Raw genomic sequence first — 21,662 nt, forward strand, 5'->3', positions numbered from 1 at the left:
GAAATCCTGAAGCCTAAATATGCAGGATTTTTCTGTTTATCATGTGTGAATGAAACAAAACACAACTCCAGGTCTGTTTGTGATGAGGAAACAACATTATCTTTATCAAATGGCCCTAATTGACCAAAATCATGTTTAAAAAGGGAATTATAGCCACAAGAATGCATGAAAATGTGTCTTTAACATTGTACATTATTCTCATTTTTAGGTGGATCAAGACGTTCTGATTACAAACTCGTATGAAACGGCCATGAGGACTGCACAAAACTTCCTTTCCGTCTTCCTCAAAAAGTAAAGTCACCACATATTGTTTAATTAATTCTTAAGTTATTCATTTGAGTATTTTTTTCCTTATACTTTTGTGGTGTTGTTTCAGATGTGGCAGCAAACAAGGAGAAGAAGATTACAGGCCGTTGTTTGAAAACTTTGTGCAGGATCTTCTGTCCACAGTGAATAAACCTGAGTGGCCCGCTGCAGAGCTCCTCCTCAGTCTGCTCGGGAGATTACTGGTTAGTCCCTTCTGCTTGTGTTGATGTTTATAGTATGGCTGGGCACTTTGACAAAAACATGGTACTGTATTGCATTCAATTTTATTTTATCTTGAAAGTAAAAAAAAATGCTTTCAGTATTATTTCCAGAGCATAAACAACACAGACTTTTAATCTGAGATATTTAACATGAAATACATTATATCTGACAGACGCCATGACAAAAAGATAAAGTAAAGCATCTTTGAGTGTCATAAAACTGATGCATTATTACTATTATTACATAGATTATACTGCATTTCCATAGTTCTGTTTACATTTTATATGTCTAAAACGGGTCTCTGAAGAAAAAAACGTTAGTCTGGGGGAATGTACTAAATTCTATAGCTCTAAGGTCACTATAAAAGTTAATTCGTTTATGATCATGTTTATTCTCTGTCTCTAGGTTCACCAGTTCAGTAATAAGCAGACTGAGATGGCTCTGAGGGTGGCGTCGCTGGACTACCTCGGCACTGTCGCTGCTCGTCTAAGAAAGGATGCAGTCACCAGCAAAATGGACCAAAAATCAATCGACCGCATCCTGGAGGAGGTACGACGAGGCCGCTTTTTCAAATGGTTTACAATAAAAAATATTTCTATATTTTAAAAAACTGTACATGTTGTTTCTGATTGTAAAGACTCCGGGAGACGATGAGACGCAGCAGCTGCAGAAGGCTCTTTTGGATTATCTGGAGGAAAATGCAGAAACGGACGCTTCCCTGGTGGTGGGTTTGAGTTATTACACGTAGTCTTCTATGACAAATGAATACGTTGCAGTAGAAAACAAAACAGTGCGGTGCGACACATTTTGAAAGCTCATTGCGGGCGGGAGCGGGACTGCACAATGCGGGAGCGGGCGGGAGGGATGATAAACTGCAGTCCCGCAAACTAAATGAGTGTAAAATAAAACATACAAATGATAAATATATACCAATCATACATAATTTGTGCTGGATATTTTATTTGACATTAATCAAAACATTTTAAGCAGCCTAAACTTGCGGATGTCGTCTAATCTCACGCACATTTTAGGCAATTCCTTTCCGCTTCTCCGTGTTTGATAGAGCTTAAGAAAGCGAACGTCCCCATCTTGCGGGATTTATGGGCGGCACAAAATATCACAGATGAGGGCGGGAGTGGGAATGAAAATTACAATTCTTTGCTGGTGCGGGTGGGAGCGTGACTGCTGGACCGCGCAGACTTCTACTTTGCAGCGACGTCATGCTCGGGGGTTTAATATAGTCTAAAGTCTCTAGAAGAAATACAAAATTTATTTAAACAGCACATTTTCCTGAGCATGTGATCAGTACAAGCGTTCATGGTCCTGTTTAGAAGTTTGATTTTCAACAAAAAGTTGAGAGAGACTCACTGAAAAACTTATGACAGTAATCGTACACATCTCACCTGTAGCTGTAGTTCCAACCAAGTCAGTTCTTTCTGGTCAGATTGTGTTAAAATAAAGAGTAAATAGAATAAAGTTAAATTAGGGATACCATTGTTGTCTCCTACAGATTCTTTTTTTTTTTTTTTCTTCTAGTTTGCGCGGAAGTTCTACATCGCTCAGTGGTTTAGAGACGCTACGACAGAAGCTGAAAAGTCGATGAGGAGCCAGAACTCCAAAGACGATGATTCTTCTGACGGACCTCAACACGCCAAGGAGATCGAGACCACGGGCGAGATCATGCAGCGCGCCGAGAAACGCAAGAAGTTCCTACGCAACATCATCAAGACCACACCAGCCCACTTCACCACACTCAAGTGAGACTAGAACTGATAAGACCATAAAGCACCAGCATGTCATGTTTAAAGAGCTCATATTACACTACTGTGCCGTGTTGTTTCCTCATCAAGAACATGTCTCGATTTGTTTTGTTTCAGTCACACACCCTGCATATTTAGCCTGTGTTTTTCTCTCAAACAGAAAACACTCTTCCAACTTTTGATGTGATGTGGTAATACAGGAAGTGCTCCACTGTGTTTTTAAACTCCATACACCTTCATTTGAATCATTTGGATAATTTCAGTCCTGAAACAGAGCATTTTGAGGTTTGGAGATGCAGACTAATAATGAATAAGAGTTACTCAAACATGTGTGAATGAAACAAAACACAACTCCAGGTCTGTTTCTGATGTAACAGCTTGACTAAAAGCTCACTAGAAACAGTCTGTGTAATATTGGGCCTTTAATACACTCATGAGACCATAAAGCACCATCACATAATGTATAATAATATAATATAATAATAATCTGTTTGTTTCTTTAGAATGAACTCTGACACTGTGGACTACGACGACTCCTGTCTGATTGTGCGATATTTGGCCTCCATGAGGCCGTTTGCCCAGAGCTTTGATATTTATTTAACACAGGTTTGTTCAGATCAGTTATTCATAAATGAAACATAAACACATATCATTATTGTAAAAATGGTTAAATGTTTTGTTGCCACTTTGTTAGATTTTGAGAGTACTTGGAGAAAGCGCCATTGCTGTCAGGACAAAAGCCATGAAATGTCTGTCTGAAGTAGTGGCGGTGGACCCCAGTATTCTGGCACGGGTGAGTCTTTACTCTTAGACACTTTAGACTTACACGTGCACTACCAGTCAAAAGTTTGGACCATCTCACTCAATGTTTTTTTTTTTTCTACATTTCAGATACATATAGATCAAATATATGAAGCCAGGGATATGCAATTATGTAGCAAAGAAAAAAGTTAAATAACTATTTAAAAAAAAAAAAATATATATATATATATATATATATATATAGATATATATATATATATATATATATATATAAAAAACTACCCGATGGAAATATTGACAAAGGCGTTTTCTTTGCTTTATTGCAAACTGTGCAGATAAGAGTTTGCATATCACACCTCAGCCCTATGATACCATTTACATGAAAATGTGACCGCGAGCACAGAAACTACTGGAGCTGTTGGTGAGAGCAGTTTTGGTCCAAATATAAACAAGAGGTGTCAGATCAAACTTGAACAAACGACTGACTTCTGGAAGAAAATTAGTAAATTGGTAAATGAGTAAGGCAAATACTGATATGCAATTAATTCAGATTAATTAATTACAAAGCCTGTAATTAGATTTTTTTTTTTAATCAAGCCCCACCTCTACTTCATATATTTGATGTCTATGTAAAATGTAGAAAGTAGTAAAAATAAAGAAGACAGAGGATGAGAGGATGTGTCCAAACTTCTGACTGGTGTTGTAGTTGTACAGTCGACATGTTACTGATCTGTGTTTCCTGTTCCAGTTGGACATGCAGCGTGGGGTTCACGGGCGTCTCATGGACAACTCAACCAGTGTGAGGGAGGCGGCCGTGGAGCTGCTGGGCAGGTTTGTGCTGAGCAGACCTCAGCTCACAGAGCAGTACTACGATATGCTGATTGAGAGAATACTGGTAAATACTTTTTATTATCATGTTATCTTCAAACTTGAATGGTATATTGAAATTTGCACTGTCTAACATTTCTAGTAGAAGCTCTTGTGGAGAGTTGCTCCTACTCACAGAAGGAATTATTTTATTTTTGAGCAATAGAAACACTCGTAATGAATAAATGCTAGATGGATATGTTTAATTTCATACCATGGAACATTCCAGGCAAAGCAATAACATCTCCATAGGCATAAGTTGGCAGCGGACCCTCCACCAGAAAAGTTTCAATGCACCTTTAACTATGGGACAGCTGTTATGTAGTAAATATAGCATTTTCTACTGAACCACACATCAGTGGTGTGTATATTCTGTCTAGAGTTATCAAAAGTATTGAAAATAATACACTAATCGATACTAAAACTAACTCAACTCAAAACTAAATACTCATTTGGGCAAGTATCTATGCTCGAAAAGTGACAGACTCAAGAGCATTCCTGAACAGTTTTAGTATGAAGAAAAAAACAATTATTTGGTATATGAAAAAAACATTCTATTACTAAAAAAGGAACATTTTTTAGTCTTCGCTGTGGTAATGTATACCGTATTGAGTACACCATTTCTGTCACACTGTATTAGATTAAAACACAGCTGCTTTTAAAACAAACGTCTGCCTAAATAACATAACAAATCTCTGTTACTCTAAATAAGAAAAGAGCCAAGCAGTAAGACAAAAGAAAAAGCCTGTGGTCTGAGCCTGTCTTTGTGTCAGTGTGTCACTGTTATTGAGCTGTTCTGTGGGGTCATGTAAAGTTCAATTCATTCGTTGTGTTGTGCTGCCCCCTAGTGGCTAAATCAGAGCACTGCTGTCTGGTAACCGCTGTTTCTTTCTGTTTTTCTGCAGGACACGGGCATCAGTGTGAGGAAAAGAGTGATCAAAATCCTCAGAGACATTTGCCTGGAGCAGCCCAAATTCAGTAAAATCACAGAGATGTGTGTGCGCATGATCAGGAGAGTCAACGACGAGGAAGGCATCAAGGTCTGCTGCTAAAACACTAACAGTCAAAAGTTTGGACACATGTTTTGTTTGTTTGCTTTTAGGCTGCTTTAAGGATTTGAATATAAAATAGTTAGTATTTATTAGTAAAGCTATTTCACTTTTTTCTTTGCTACATATATCCATATCTCTTACTCCATTTATTGGCTGTCTTCTGTATGTATCTAAAATGTAGAAAGTAGTAAAAATAAAGAAAAAAAAAACATTGCATGAGATGGCGTGTCCAAACTTTTAACTGATAGTGTATGTTTATATATATATTTATTTTTATGTATGTACTAACTGTGACTCCGACTGTTCTCATTAGAAACTTGTGAACGAGACATTCCAGAAGCTGTGGTTTACTCCGACTCCAGCACACGACAAAGAAACGATGACGAGGAAGATCCTGAATATCACAGATGTGGTTAGTGTCACATTGAAATAAAATGTGTTTTAACAGTAATTAGCTGGGGCGAGACGAGACACAATTTCCACAGGAGGAGGAGGCTGGTCACGATAATTACTATATCTACTTGTCATTCAGTATATATAAATACAATACACAGACAGGCCTATTTTTTGTGGGCTGTATTTATCGTGGGTACCTTTTCTTTGTACTAGTGGAAAGATTTCATTATTTTTCTGTACTACGATGAGATTTGAGCTGTAGAAGGTTGAATTATGAACTTCTGTGACTCATTATAGCCACAGACTAATTACTTAAGTGTTGCATTCTGTCATTTACTTATTGCAGCTTGTGTTTTTTAACAACATTGTACATTTAGAGAACATGACAAGATTTAGATTTTGACCAGTTTTTTAATACAGAAATTATGAAATGCAGTTCACACTTTAAGTATCATAATTTAATATTTTATTTCATATTTTTGCTGTCATTTAACAATTTTTTGTCCAATCCAAATGTAAACACAAAGTACAGATATTGTCCCATCCCCAATAATTAAATTCACAATGCAAAAATGAGCTCCATGAAAGTCAGTGCTGGATTTAGACTTGTGTTTTCTTGTTTTAGGTGGCCGCGTGCAAAGACACTGGCTACGACTGGTTTGAGCAGCTTCTACAGAATGTAAGTGTTGGTTAATAATAATTATAAAACAGAATCAAATATATAAGTTTGAATTCACTGTTGTGTTTTTGTTTGTTTTTTGTTTTTGTTTAGCTCCTGAAGTCTGAAGAGGACGCCTCGTATAAACCAGCCAAAAAGGCGTGTGTGCAGCTGGTGGACAATCTGGTGGAGCACATTCTCAAATATGAGGAGTCTCTCTCAGGTCTGTGCACTGTTTATGGAGTTAGTGAGTAAATTAGCTGAAGCTTTGGTGTATTTTTGGTATTTCTAAATAAAAAAGGCAGATTAAACTCATGGTACACAAGTGTGACCTTTAATAAGAGTTAAACGTCTCGATTAACCCAGTCCTATGTTCTTTGTTTTGTCTGTAGATAATAAAGGAGTCAATTCACAGCGGCTGGTCGCTTGTATTACCACGTTATATTTGTTCAGCAAGATCCGGGCTCAGCTCATGGTGAAGCATGCCATGACAATGCAGCCGTATCTGACCACCAAGTGTAATGTAAGTGAGAACAACACTCACAAAAAACGCCATTCGGTTTGCATCTGTCTATCTGTTTTAAAATCACAAGTTGTCTTCGTTAAAATGTAAAACTTAAAGTGCATGTTAAGTATTTATTACTTAGTTTAGTGGGACAGTTTCAGAAGAAGTAAAAAGATGAAAAGAAAATTACAAAAATAAAGTCGTGGTTGTAAGTTCTAAAACTGAAAATTCCATCCAAAATGCAGAGACAATTTACAGTTTAACTTCATTTAACTCATAATTACTGTCCATTTCCAACCAGGAAGATAAATTACAAACTTCACCAAAATAAAAATAAAAAATCTAACAAACTTAGGCCAGATTTTTTTTGCAAAATCTTATATATAAAGTTAACAGTTTTAGTGTAAGTGTCTAGTCTAACATGCCATTTCCATTTTTAATATTTTAATAAAAACTGATCTTATAATTTCTGCTGCAGACTGCCAATGACTTCATGGTGATCTGTAACGTGGCAAAGATCTTGGAGCTCGTGGTGCCTCTGATGGACCACCCCAGTGAGACATTCCTGGCCACGATAGAAGAAGACCTGATGAAGCTGATCATAAAATACGGCATGACGGTAAGAGACATCTGCACCAGGTTATATATAGACCCGCTGAAGAGGTGTAGGATTAAACATTGTCATTTTAAATATAATATCAATGTTATTGTTTTCCACAGGTGGTGCAGCACTGTGTGAGCTGTTTGGGAGCTATCGTCAACAAAGTCACTCACAACTACAAGTTTGTGTGGGCCTGCTTCAACAGATTCTATGGTAATACAAAAATTTACACTGTGAAAACTTCAAATCTACTTAAACATGAAACTCAACATGATTTGAGGAATTGGTTATTTAGTTCATGGGTCTAAAATTGGGACTGGTTTCAATATTTGTTCCTGTTTCAATCAAAATTTTTCAGTTGGTAGATATTTAAAAAAAAATTTGAATTATTAAATCCCCACCGCGTAACTATTAGCCAAAAAAAAGTTTCTCATTTTGGGTGTTTTTATTGTACTGAAAAATGCACTATTTTATTTGCACTGGGAGAAGGCCTCTTCCTTCTTGTTTCCATGGAAATGTTGTTCTTTGGCTATAATATAAAACTTTTCTATCTTTGTGAAGGAACCACCTCCAAGTTACACTGTGTTGCTTTAAGTGCAAAATGTGCATTTTGAATTTCAGGCAAAATTTCTGACTTTGGGGTTTTGTTTTGTGGTGTATTGTCCAGACTTATGGACTTGTACACAGTGTAGTGAGAAAAAATGTGATCATATTATTATGTTATTTGTGTGTGTCCAGGTGCACTGAACAAACTGAAGAGCCAGCACCAGGAGGATCCCAACAGCACGACTCTGGTGGCGAATAAACCGTTCCTGCTGCGATCGCTCTTCACTGTGGGCGCTCTGGCGCGACACTTCGACTTCGACCTCGAGGAGTTCAAGGGACCCACAAAGGTACAGGACAACAGCAGTCAGCCATTAGTATTTTTATGAGTAGTCAACTAGTTAAATGATTTTTTTTTTTTTTACAATTTCAAATGCTTTTTTAAAGCAAATTAAACTTTAAACTTTAAATATGGTTAACTGAAGGTTTCTTGAGAATATTTTATGATTTAAGTGCATTATAGATTTTTAAACATTTTAGATTGAATGATGACACTGCATTTGTTATAAAGTGGCTTTAAGCATGTGTTTTGGAGTCTTTATAGTCTTGTTAACTGATCAAAATATGATTATGATTGTTTCAGTAGTTGACCATGTGTATACACTGACTGGATTTAATATATTTTTAGGTGATCATCAAAGACAAAGTGCTGGAGCTGTTGCTGTATTTTACCAAACACGACGATGAGGAGGTCAAGACTAAGGCCATCATCGGCCTGGGTAAGGCTGCTCTCAGACCCTCTACCTAAACAAGACTTTTTCATATTGATACTAGGTTAGTGTTTCCCATTAGCAAAGGAGACTAGTCTCTGTAATTTAAAACAAGATGAACAATACAATTATTATAATTTTTTACAAAAATTGTTTACAGATGCATTGTGTGTGCCACTGTAGTTTTGTGCAAAAACGGTAATCCTTAATTCATTCTAGGACTGCCAAGTTTATAAAAACCTTTTTAAAATAACATAGACCCCCACCTTTACATTTTTGACTGTATAAAAGTAATAAACCAAACCTGTTGTGTTTCCGTAGGGTTTCTGGTCATCATGCACCCCAGTCAGATGTTCATGCCTGAGGTGAAGACTTTGTACAACGGGATTCTTGCTGATTCAAACTCCTCCATCAACCTGAAGATCCAGATCCTGAAGAACCTGCAGACGTATCTCCAGGAAGAGGACACGAGGATGCAGGAGGCAGACAGAGAATGTACGTTATAATCAGATATATACTAATATTAATAATACAATTTTTATAAGCACATTTCAAATCCAAGGACCAGTTATGAATAGCTTTGGAGTTTGAAGTTTTATGAGGCGCTAGTGAAGTTCTTGGAGGGTGAATGAATTGCTAAAATTCTGTCTAATTATTGTCATTATTGACTCTCCGCTCTATACCAGGGGTCTCCAACCTGTAGCTCTCTACCCCCTTCCAAATGTCTCACTGAGGGATTTGTGAATTATATGCATAGTGCTGAATAACAAAAATGTGATTGATTAAATGCTTATTACCATTGTAAATGTCTAATCTACTAATAATAACTGGATAATGGTTCATGATTCATTCTAACTGTTCCCAATTTAAGGCTATGACTCTTATGTTCTTAGAATTTTTTACAGCTGCTAAAATGAGTAGCTCTTTGGCATTTTTATTTTGTAAACTTGGCTTATCAGAGGGAAAAGGTTAGAGACCCCTGCTCTATACAGATTTAGTTACCACCATAATAATACTTGTTTTAGATAATGTAATTTTCAACCCTAAATGATAGAATTTTTTTCTTTCTTTTGCATCAGTACTTCCTCAAATGAGTATTTAGTTTTGCTTTTGGATTTGGGTAAACATTTTTTGACAACCTTATCATGGCTTGGTGACTACTTTATGTCATTGTTTAACCCTGTCTGATTAGATGATGATATTTTCTATTTTGGTGTTTAGGGAAGAAGCTGTCCAAACAGGAGGACCTGAAGGAGATGGGGGACATCTCCTCTGGGATGAGCAGTTCCATAATGCAGCTGTATCTGAAGCAGGTTCTGGAGGCGTTTAACCACACGCAATCCAGCGTCAGACACTTCGCCCTCAACGTGATCGCACTGACGCTAAACCAGGGCCTCATCCACCCTGTGCAGGTCGGTACACAAGAGTTTAGATTTAGACAAACTTTACTGATCCACAAGGGAAATGATTTGGGCACAGTTACTCACACAATACAATAAAATATAATAACGAAGAAAAGAAGATTCAGGACTACATTTATACCATACTACATACAACTGTACAACAACTCACCCTTATGTAACAGATAATACTCCCTACAACTGTACAACAACTCACCCTTATGTAACAGATAATACTCCCTACAACTGTACAACAACTCACCTGTATGTAACAGATAATACTCCCTACAACTGTACAACAACTCACCCTTAGGTAACAGATAATACTCCCTACAACTGTACAACAACTCACCCTTATGTAACAGATAATACTCCCTACAACTGTACAACAACTCACCCTTATGTAACAGATAATACTCCCTACAACTGTACAACAACTCACCCTTAGGTAACAGATAATACTCCCTACAACTGTACAACAACTCACCCTTAGGTAACAGATAATACTCCCTACAACTGTATAATACTCCCTACAACTGTACAACAACTCACCCTTAAGTAACAGATGATACTCCCTACAACTGGGTTATCTGTTACATAAAGGCGAGTTGTTGTACTTTTATCACAACTTTATTTACCAAAACTTAGGCCTGTCACAATAACACAATTTATTATCGATATATGGCTACAGAAATGACCAGTGGTTAGAAATTAAAGGCGAGACGTAGTAGTTTATACTGTAGTAGGAATTTAACATCACAACTATTTAGGATAACATGATTAAATAAAACTAATTTTGGGTTCTACGGCTGAAACTATCCTCAATATATGGCAAATATGTTTAATTGAGCAATTGTGGGTGTAGTAATAATCATATGAAGCTTTGAGTCTTTACTGAGTTTTTTTTTTTTTTTTTTGTGCAGTGCGTGCCCTACCTCATCGCCATAGGAACAGACCCAGAGGCCACAATGAGGAACAAGGCCGACCAGCAGCTCGTGGAGATCGACAAGAAGTACACCGGCTTCATTCATGTGAGTTCTGACAAAACGTCCTCCATGAAAGAGCAGTGTTTGTAATGGAAGAGAGGCTGGCTGAGAAATAAACAAATGTTCTCACCACCATTTCTATAAACAGCCCATATTTTGCTATTTTCTGATCTAATGTTATAATGTTGTTTCCTCGTCACAAACAGACCTGGAGTTGGACGTTATTTATATAGTACATTTTACAAACGAAGCGGTTTCCAAAGTGCTGCGCAGAGAACATAAAATGAAGACAACAAAAGGTCAATTGATACATTTACAGCCTTCTCCTGAGGGGGTAAAAAAAAAAAAAAAAACTTACAGAAATACCTACAAGACTAGAGCTACTGTCTTCACAAGTAAAACCACGACTATTAACTAAACACGTACTTTTCTTTAACCTTTTCTTTTACATTTTCTTTAACATTACCTTTTATTTTCTACGATTTGTATTAGTTTGTATGACCATAAACGTAGATAAAAATATCCTTATATTTTTTCTTTCTCGTAAGGGTTTATTTTTTACAATCATAAACAATAAACTTTTGTGCCTTCGTTTACATTCTTATTGGTTTGTACGGCCATAAACGAAAACAAAAAAGAAAAAAAAGGTCAATTGATAAAAAAATTTGCATACCAGTCCTAAAACAATAAAACCAGTAAAAATCAAATAAATTTAAATAAATAAAAGCAGAACCATAAAACTCATAAAATACCAATAAATAAGTAAAATAAATAAAAAGCACAGAGGACCACACAACTCACGCGGTGTTAAAAGTGAGAAAATAAAAGTGGGTCTTAAGACGAGGCTTAAAACACTCTTATTTCATTAGAATAATTTATATAATTTCAGCCGATCTTTACTGAAGAAAAGATAACAGTTTTTAACATTTAACATTTTGTCCTTTGGAGATGTAGACTAATAATAAAGGTTTACTCAAATGTGTGTGAATGAAACAAAACACAACTCCAGGTTTGTTTTTGAGGAGGTAACAACATTCTAACATGACTTAAAGCTCAAAAAAGTCAACTTTGTAATGTAACTCCTGTCTCTCTGTTTCTCAGATGAAGGCTGTTGCTGGGATGAAGATGTCGTACACGCTGCAGCAGGCCATCAGCTCCTCCAGAAAAGCCATAATCCGCGGGTTCAGACAGGACGAGACTCACTCTGCCCTGTGCGCTCACCTCTTCACCATGATCAGAGGAAACAGACAGCACCGCCGAGCCTTTCTCATCGCTCTGCTCAACCTGTTCGACGACAGCGCGGTGAGTACAGCGTTCAAACCACTGCCTAAAGGGACCATATTACACTATTTTCTGACCTGTTGTTTTATTTTTATATACATTATATTACACAGATTTGCCTCTTGTATGGTTTAAGTCGTCTTATAATGTCACTTCTTAAAAACAAACCTGGAGTTGTGTTTTGTTTCATTCACGCATGTTTGAGTAATCCTTTATAATCCGTGTTTTATTCGTTCATTCGTTTTTCAAAATAAAACCAAAAATAAGAAAAATTAAAAAACGGATAATGATTTGTTTTTTTCAGTTTTCAATTTTGTGTTTAAATGAATAATGGAAAAACGGGCAATGACCGTTTTGGTGACTTAAACTGCAATGCCAGACTTTTGCGCCGCATACGGACTGAACCAGGACTGAACCAGGACTGAACCAGGACTGAACCAGGACTGAACCAGGACTGAACCAGGACTGAACCAGGACTGAACCAGGACTGAACCAGGACTGTGTCAGAGTGTCAGGACAGCCTGGAGGTGCACCCACGTAGACCATCAGGTGACCACAAAGGACCGGTGCAGAGCTCAGAGTCCCGACTCTCTCTCATGTCACAGATTAGTCCTGTTTTAGTCCTGTTTTTAGTCCTGTTTTAGTCCTGTTTTAGTCCTCCTGGTTCAGTGAAAGTCCGGCATCACAGTTTAAGTCATGTAAATGGGAAATGGCGTTACTCGTTTTTTCAAATAATTCAGACAAATAATGAAGAAAATTGTTGTTTATTTGTTTTCTTATTTTTGGTTTTATTTTGAAAAACAAATGAACGAATGATACGCAGATTCTTTATTATTAGTCTGTTTACATCTGCAAAGCTCAAAATGCTCTGTTCCACCTTGTGATGTCATGTAGTTTTCAGTCTAACCTTTTACCTTCAGTTCAGTAGAGATTGGCAGTTCCAGGGCTGAAATGATCAAAATTATTCTAGTGGAGGTGTAGGGAGATAAACAGAAAACACTGACATCACAAGGTTTTTAAAGAGAAGAACTCAACCTAAATATGCAGGATTTGTGTTAAAAAATTTGTGAATGAAACAAAACACAACTCCAGGTCTGTTTGTGATGAGAAAACATAATATAGATCAGAAAATACAGTGGTATGGCCCTTTAAATGTGTTGTAATAATGGCGTAATGACGTTACCTAAACCTTTTGTGTCTTTGTGTGTCACTGTAGAAGACGGAGGTGAACATGCTGCTGTTCGTGGCAGATAATTTGGCCTGTTTCCCGTATCAGAGTCAGGAGGAGCCTCTGTTCATCATGCACCACATCGACATCACTCTGTCTGTGTCTGGGAGCAACCTGCTGCAAACCTTCAGAGAGGTAACCCGGCTTTATTAATTTAGTATAGCGTAATTTCCGGACTCTAGAGTTCACCTGAATATAAGCCGCGTCAGCTAAATTTGAACTAAATTTTTAAATTGTACATATATAAGCCGCAGGTGTCCACGTCTTCAAGAACATTTTCAAGTTCGGGCCGTCTGCTTTTATCGCCTCTGAAAGTTTTTGTCGTCTTTTTGCGTTGAGTCAGTTCATCACGTTGCCGTTGCCAACGTCTCACCATCAACTCGTTTATGTCGAGTTCACGTGCAGCAGCTCTGTTTACTTCTTCCCCAGTCACATCAATCGCCGTTAACTTAAAAGCTGCATCATCTGTATTTCTTTGTGTGTTTTCCATTAAGAGGATGTGTGTATGAAGCGCAAAATAAATGTTCAAAGCACAAACAAACAAGTGGCTTCCTCGGCGCATCACCCCCTTCTCTCCCCACGCTCTACTCCACATGTCTCCTGCAGAAAGAGTCTCTGTTCTGTCTGTATCATGTCAGTGTCTTGTAGGATTTCAGTAGATTTCAGACTCTCTCGTGAGCGGGGTTAGTTCTATCAATCAGGTGTGAGTGGATGTGCGGCTGCTGAAGTTTGAGACGTTTCTTCTCGTCATTTACACACACGGATAAGACGTATCCCCCTCACTAATGTTCATTTAGCATCATAACTTATTTTAGAACCCTGTAAATTGTTTTAGTGCTGATAACATCATTCGCATACGCTGCACCTTCTTTTTAACCCATGTTTTATGTCTAACCGCATAGACAGCGGTGTTTTCTGCACTCAGGCTGCTTCCTTATCCGCTGTGTTGCCAAACCACAGACCGTATAAATGAATGGACAATGTGCCAAACAAAGAATCCCTTCATACGCTCACCGCATCGTTTTATTAGTCGCTGGATTCAAAGTGTGAGAAAAAAGTAGCGGCTTATAGTCCGGAAATTACGGTAAATGTGTTAGATTAGGTTAGTTCGCATTTAAACCAGACTTATTCTGCAAAATTGACTTTTCAGAGCCTTCAACCATGTTCTAGTTTTTTCTCTAGTTGTTTGAAGTTCTATTTGGAATGACAGGTGCATGTTGGAGCAATCTTTAATCACTTATTTTATGTACTTGCGTCATTTTCCAGCTGTATTTTTTTGAATGGTGATTTTAAAAAAAACTGCTGCTTGCTGGTGTGATGCTAAGCTGTCCATATGTCTGCTCCCATCGGGCTGTCAGTGGATTTGTTTTCTTTATCAAGTCATTTTAGATCAATATTGAGATTTAAAATGTGCAAATTATAACCTGATCTGGCCTTTCGTGTATTTAATCTGCTCCAATGGTTCTTCTTCTGTGCACAGCTTCTATTAAAGGAGCCCAGACGCAAAGAGAAGAAGGTGAAGAAGGAGTGGAGGAGAGCGTCGGACGGAGAGGAGGACGAGGGGAAGATGAACTGCGACTCCTCCCGAAGCGAAAACAGCGAAAGCGACGACGAGGAGCGGGGCGACGTACGGCGGCCCAAAAAGCCCAGTAAACGCGGCGCTCCGGCCTCCGGATCGGAGTCCGACTCAGACCTGGAGGATCTGGACGTGGAGGACGTGGACAAAGTGATGAGGCGTCTCCCAGACAACCCCATCGGACTTCTGGACTTCGCCAACGCCGTTCAGGGAATTCTGTTACTGCTGGTGCTCAAGCAACACCTCAAGAACCTGTACGGGTTCTCTGACAGGTACGTTTTTATACTTTCACATCGGGGAAGCGGACTGCATGTACACACACATTTTAGGATTTGATCTTCAACAAAAAAGAGAGAAAATGGTTGGTCTGTGCTGTGTGACTGTAATATTTCAGACGGTCTTGTTTAACAGCACAAAATAAGGCCCAAATAATATGGATTTTTTGTGAGGGTCCAATAGGATACTGATAAAAAGAGCTTTGAGGGAACCACTGATAGATATTTAGTGTTAAAAATTCACTGTAAATCTTCAACACATTATAAAACTTAGGTCTGGCTTTATTAGATTTTAAGTTGAGCATTTACTGTTACTCTGCCTCTTCACAGTCAGTTTTAAAGATCATAGGTCGGCCTAATGGTATTTTTTCATGACATTCGAGCATTCCGGAGAGCTACTCATTTTAGCGGTCACAAGAGACTGAGTTGCTGTAAGAGGGCAAGCCTTAGATGTTGTACAGTTAGATGTCTATAAAACCTAAAAATAGTATCTATTTATTAGAGTACAATGTTCAAAGTAACACATTAACCAAATTTACCGTATTTTCCGGGCTGTTAGGCGCTCTGGATTATAAGACGCACTGTCATTAAATGGTCTATTTTTGAACTTTTTTCACAAATAAACCGCCCCGGACTTTAAAGGAAACACAACAGTTGGATTGGTCAGTGGTTTTGTTTGTTTGTGGCGTTCACGGTGACTCTGGGCTTTGTTCAGTTGTGGCGTGTAGGGAGGGTGTGCTGTCTGGGACCGCTGGATTGTCGGCGTGTTTGCAGTGACTCAGTTGTTCAGTTGTGTCTAGAAGTGGCACATTGCACTCGCTTTTTCGGTTCGTTCCTCCGTTCCGTTCCTTGTCGGCGTGGAGTGATGAGTGTGTCTGTGGGTGTGTTTGGCTGTGCGGTCGCTGTCTGCTCCGTGTGTGTTTGTGTGTTCTGCTGGTGGTGCGGCTTTGTAGTTTACTGAAGTCGTGCTGGGACACCTGAGTGGATTTGTGTATGGAGCGCTCTGGATTGTGGGACGTGCAGACATTTTTTGATGGGGTTAGAGGCTTAAGAGCGCGTCTAATATTGTGGAATTTACGGTAGTCAAATTTGAGATGTTCAGCACAATACGTATAATTCATAAATCCCTTGGCGAGCTACTGTTAAGAGGGTGGAAAGCTACTGGTAGCTCCCAAGCTGCAGGTTGGAGACCCCTGGCCTAAATCCTTGGAGATACTCTGATAGTGTCTCCCAGATAAAACCAAATCATATTTCAAGCAGATGTTGGACACTGCACGAGAAAATTGACAGAGTGCAGCTTTAACATTCATCCAGGATAAAACATCTGCATGCTGCCCTTCCCCCAGTGCAACTTCACATAATTTTACCAATAGGCCTGTCACAATAGTTAGTGTTTAACTACTGTATATATTTTGGGGCTCAAAATGTGTGCACAATTTGTTTGTAAAAGTTTGGAGATTTGTTTAGAGGGTTGAAAAAGTAACTTCAGATTAGCTATTGCAGCTACGACTGTCTATTTGAAATGACTTACAGGATTATTGTCAGTGTGTCAGTGGCATAAAATAGTTTTTAGGGATGTAACAATAATAATCAAAATATCCTGATATTGTACTGTCAAAGTTCTCACAATAATATCGTGGACCATCACAATATATCGAATTACAAGTCTCTTTGCCACCATAAGAGTTATGGTGCTATAGCTAAAAAAAGACGGGGAACTACATAGACAATGATCCTTTGCTCCAGTTCAGTGTAGACTACAAGAAGAAATAACAGTTCTAAACACTTTTAAGTTCTTTGGATTAAGTCTTGTCAAGGCATTTGAAGAGGAAAAAGTGACATATTCAGTTCGGCTTCACAAAATATCGCAGTAAATATCGTATCGTGAGATGTATATCGTGAAAATATCGTACGACAGATTTGGATATTGTTACATCCCTAATCGTATCCCATACCCATATTGTGAGCTTTCCCACGATACCGCAAATATCGTACAGTGAGGTTCATACTGTGACGATATCGTATCGTGAAACTTGGCGAGCGTTACAGCCGTAGTAGTTTCATTATCGTTTATTGCAGTTTATCTCTGTAGCCATATTGCGCATCAAAATGTGTCATTGTGTCAGACATATTTACCAGACTTCAGCTGAGTTTAACGTTATCCTGATTTTTCTCTTTTTCCCCACAGTAAAATCCAGAAATATTCGCCCACGGAGTCGGCCAAAGTGTACGACAAAGCCGTGAACAGGAAAAACAACATCTTCTTTCACCCGCGACAAACCATCGACTTCATCTCCAACAACATGGCCCATGCCACCCTGACGGAGGACATGAAGAGGAGGATCGTCAAGCAGTACCTCGATGTAAGCGACTAATGAGCAAATACATTCACTTATCTCACCCAAAGCAGTTTCAAAGACGATAAAAACACTTACTGAATGTCTGAATTGTTTGTGTTTGCGTTTTCCCCTGCTCCAGTTCAAGGTTCTGATGGAGCACTTGGATCCGGACGAGGAGGACGAGGAGGGTGAGGCTTCGGCCAGTGCCAACATCAGAAACAAAGCCATAAACGCGCTTCTGGGCAGCTCCAGTACTGTCCTGTGCGGCCCCAGCCCCAGACACCAGGGCCCCGGACCAGAGACGGACGACGATGACAGCGAAGGAGAGGAGCGGGCGCCAGGGGTGAGACGGGCAGGGCGGAGGGATACGCTTACGAGATGAGGCTTTAGAGAATGTCACAGTACTTTTTTATGTTGTGATTTTTAGGGGAGTGGGTAAGAATGTTTGTTTTTATGTGTGTTTTAATTTTAGAATAGTATTTGAACACTGTGAGCCTGTGATGTAGTATTTGTTTATTTTTTATATACACTACCAGTCAAAAGTTTTAGAACGCCCTAATTTTTCAGGTTATTTATTGCAATTCAAGTCGTGCAAGTCCAATGAAGAGACTTGAAATGATACAAAGGTAAAAACTGAACAGCCAGAGGTTAAGATAAAAGATAAAAGATGCAAAACTCAAGTTCAAGCTCTGCCAAAACTACCTCAGGAAAAAAGAAAAAGATGTTAAACTTGAAAACCTGGAGCGTCCAGCACAGTGTCCAGACTTAAACCCCATCGAGTCCCAAACATTTTCCGACTGTTCCTCATTTTGGGCACAAAGAAGCCTTTACTTGAACACTACCGAATACCGCCAGCGCAGAGCTATAGTTTTGTACTTTTAATAAGAAAAGCTCAGGAAAAAAGAGTGAAGTGACCTACAAGTGCCACAAATTTATGGGAGCTTCTGCAACAAACTTGGGAAGAACTTTCTGAACAATATTTGATTTCTACTGTAGAAAGAATGAATGTATTCAGCTGTTAAAGGTGGACATGTTCATGAATCAAAAGTTTAGAATACTGATATCATGAGTTTCAAGTTGCTGTTATAAGAAAAGAGGTGAGGACCACAAGAGCGTTTTCTTAAAGTTTAATATAAACACTTACAGAGCTCAGGCTGAGAGATTGAGTCTCAAGAACAGACAGTTTTTATACACTGTGGTGGACAACAGGTGTGGGACTTATGTCAGAGTGATCAATACATGGTCAGGCAACAACTGCAGTCGTAAAAAGTGACTGTGACAACTTAACTTTAGGCCAGTGAGGTTCATCTGGTCTTCTAAGAATTTATTAGGTTCTTTTTTCAGACCAAGAGTTTTATTTTCATACCTGACAATTTCGACTGCTCACTCAGTCTTCCTCAGAGTCACGTGATGTTTCTGTGTCGTGTCGATCAGCTGATTGAAACAGGTGATGAAACAGGTTTTGGCGCTGTCTTCCTGTCGGTGGAGGCAGGATGACAGCGCCATCTGCAGTCCGAATTCCTCAGGACAGAATCCCAGGTGTGTGAGAGTAAAAAAAGCCCCCTCGTCCCGTAACTTTACCTTAGCAACAGCAGCAACAAATGGTCTAACATTCCCTAACGTAATTTTAGGAAGTAACAGACTTAAGCTTCATACAGTAAGGAATATGAGAATAACTGTCCTTCAACTAACATAAAAAACATGCCATCAAATACTCAAATTGCCTTGTACAATGACACAGTAAACTGGAGAAAGTGTGGGGTTCTAAAACTTTTGAACTTTTGTGTATTTAATCTGTATTTTCCGTAGTCCCACCAAACTCCTCTTGGACTTGGCACCAGCATCTCTCCTCAAACTTTTGTCTTGGTTCATGTTTTTGTTCTTCACTGTCCCTGTACAAATAAAAAGCACAATACCATACTATTGGAGGTGAATATTTGATAAAAGAAGTGCACATTTTCTCGTAAATGCTTTTCAGTTTGCAAAATTCAGTAGAAATTCAGAAACATTTAGTGTATGAACTGCTAAACTGGTGGTTCTGTGTAATAATAATAATAATAATACACTGGATTTCAAAGGACCTACTCTAAATACTTCTTCTCTTTCTGCCTTTAGTCTTCTCGAAAATCCCGACGCGGCGACTCGGACCCGGGCCGCATGAGCGAGACGGTGGAGGTGATGGACGTGATCGCGCTGCACTGCCCCAAATACAAAGACAGACCGCAGATCGCGCGCGTGGTCCAGAAGAGCTCGCACGGCTACACGGTCAACTGGATGGCAGGCTCCTACTCGGGGCCGTGGGCGGAGGCTAAAAAACGCGATGGACGCAAACTCGTGCCTTGGGTGGACACTATAAAGGAATCGGACATTATTTACAAAAAGATTGCCTTGACCAGCAACCATAAACTGAGCAACAAAGTGGTACAGACTTTAAGGTCGTTGTATGCGGCGAGGGAAGGCGGGGCTAGCTAATAGTCCCTGCTGTGTGCGGTTGTTTTTTTTTCAGTTTGTACTTTTCGAGAACCCCCATCCCCACCTCCTTCAGCCACGCCAAACTTCACTGGATTCCTCTCCCCTTCTCCCTTCCTCATTTTGTAACGGGAGAGATTTGACACTACATACTTTTACACGAGTTATTCTTGCAAAAAGACTTATTCTAAAGAGGGACTGATTATCTTGTGTCCGTGTAAAGTGCAGATTTAGAAGAAGGAATCCGGAGGCGTTTTAAGGAAAAAATTCAGCCGAGGAAAAGCGTTCCAGACTGATGCCAGAGGAAATGTTTCGTCGACATTGTAGTGGGAGCTCCTTCGCTGTTGTGCAGCAGATTCTAGTCCTTCATTTCTACTCCCACTGTATTATAGTTTAACACAACAAACGAAAATGTTTATATCTGAAGACAAAAAATCTGTAAAAAAAGAATAAAACCTTAAGTGAATGTTGGAAATTAGTCTTTTTGATGTTCTTATTCAAGTGTTTTGGAGTTTAGTGTGGAGGTTATGCACATGACGACACAACAGTCCCACTTTTTTAGAATGAGCGGAAATATTATCAGTGGTGAGTAAAGACATTTCTGCTGTAAAAGCTCAAAGCACGTGTAAAATGTGAAAGAGCAGCTACAGTTTAATAACATATCAACAACTCTGTTCAATGTTTAGTTTGTACTTGAGCTTTTAAAACAAGAAAATCAAGTCAACAATCGAAAAGCAGTGAACAGGGAAACTTTTCTCACCGATGCAGACATTTCTCTCTTTAAATAACGTGCTTTGAGTCCACGTGTTGAGAAGATGAATTATTGGGGTGCAAAAACAAAAGCCGCACAGATAAAAATCAGGCAAAGAAACACGTGTTGTGTGTTGTGCCGCTCAGTCTAATGTCGAGGAGCATTTTTCAGATAAAACGTCTGTGCATAAACTCTGCGCTGAAGCATCCTGATGAGTTCATTTTAGTTTTTAGATATTTGAAAGAAAACGGTAAAAAGTAACAGAAAAATAAGATTTTTTATTTTATTCACTTTTATTTGTCCATTCTGTAAAATGGCGAGAGTCCTGGTATAATTTATTCTATTTCGAGCTCCGCATGCAGTAACCGTGGCCAACGGGAGGATATTTTGTACATGTACATTTTGATGTTTTAGGTCACATAAGAGGAGGGGTATTTATATCCTTTTGGTGGAACAATACTGCAATAAATTTTCTACTTCTTTGTCACTTTTTTGCCTAAAGTTTTAATCAATTTTTATAATAAACAAAATCTTGGGATTATTTTTCAAAGTGCTTGAAGGACCGCTGCTTAATTGAAAAACGTTTTGCCTGCAGTGTCGCCCGTTATTATTATTTTTGGTCAGTTTGGTCTCTGAGAATACAAACTTTCATGTGGAAACTGTGTTTTAGTATTTAATTTAATCAACCTGCAGTCATAGAGCTATACGGGACATTGTCATTTCAAAGGCGATTTTCACAAACTGCATTTTTCCCTCTTAGGTTCATCAGGATCAGCCCTGAAAGCAGCACTGAAACACACCAAACTTTACAACCTTCTATTTATTATACAGCGTTTATTTTAAGATTTTGACTAAATGTACTAAATGTGTGTATTTTTTATATCTAATTATGCTTTATTAAAGTTTTAACTCCAA

At 38.7% G+C, this 21,662-nt stretch overlaps 1 protein-coding gene across 2 annotated transcripts in view; it reads left to right on the forward strand.

The window, feature by feature from the left end:
• Nucleotides 1–21,234, forward strand: part of nipbla (NIPBL cohesin loading factor a) — a 49,008-nt gene extending 27,774 nt beyond the window's left edge. For both annotated transcript variants that reach the window (XM_055161369.1, XM_055161370.1), the window contains 26 exons: nt 209–291; nt 377–509; nt 934–1,077; nt 1,166–1,252; nt 2,065–2,285; nt 2,792–2,894; nt 2,983–3,081; nt 3,799–3,945; nt 4,823–4,957; nt 5,283–5,381; nt 5,991–6,044; nt 6,138–6,246; nt 6,416–6,546; nt 7,007–7,147; nt 7,249–7,342; nt 7,868–8,022; nt 8,361–8,451; nt 8,764–8,937; nt 9,664–9,854; nt 10,766–10,873; nt 11,930–12,130; nt 13,326–13,472; nt 14,818–15,185; nt 17,377–17,551; nt 17,667–17,870; nt 19,643–21,234. In XM_055161369.1, coding sequence (XP_055017344.1) covers nt 209–291; nt 377–509; nt 934–1,077; nt 1,166–1,252; nt 2,065–2,285; nt 2,792–2,894; nt 2,983–3,081; nt 3,799–3,945; nt 4,823–4,957; nt 5,283–5,381; nt 5,991–6,044; nt 6,138–6,246; nt 6,416–6,546; nt 7,007–7,147; nt 7,249–7,342; nt 7,868–8,022; nt 8,361–8,451; nt 8,764–8,937; nt 9,664–9,854; nt 10,766–10,873; nt 11,930–12,130; nt 13,326–13,472; nt 14,818–15,185; nt 17,377–17,551; nt 17,667–17,870; nt 19,643–19,999 — 3,951 coding nt within the window. In that variant the 3' untranslated portion in view covers nt 20,000–21,234. The remainder of the gene's footprint in view (nt 1–208; nt 292–376; nt 510–933; nt 1,078–1,165; nt 1,253–2,064; nt 2,286–2,791; nt 2,895–2,982; nt 3,082–3,798; nt 3,946–4,822; nt 4,958–5,282; nt 5,382–5,990; nt 6,045–6,137; nt 6,247–6,415; nt 6,547–7,006; nt 7,148–7,248; nt 7,343–7,867; nt 8,023–8,360; nt 8,452–8,763; nt 8,938–9,663; nt 9,855–10,765; nt 10,874–11,929; nt 12,131–13,325; nt 13,473–14,817; nt 15,186–17,376; nt 17,552–17,666; nt 17,871–19,642) is intronic.
• Nucleotides 21,235–21,662: the final 428 nt, after the last annotated feature.

The sequence above is a fragment of the Boleophthalmus pectinirostris genome, unplaced genomic scaffold, assembly GCF_026225935.1.
Source record: "Boleophthalmus pectinirostris isolate CB_2022bp ecotype Guang Dong unplaced genomic scaffold, ASM2622593v1 HiC_scaffold_4, whole genome shotgun sequence".
Taxonomy (NCBI): domain Eukaryota; kingdom Metazoa; phylum Chordata; class Actinopteri; order Gobiiformes; family Gobiidae; genus Boleophthalmus; species Boleophthalmus pectinirostris.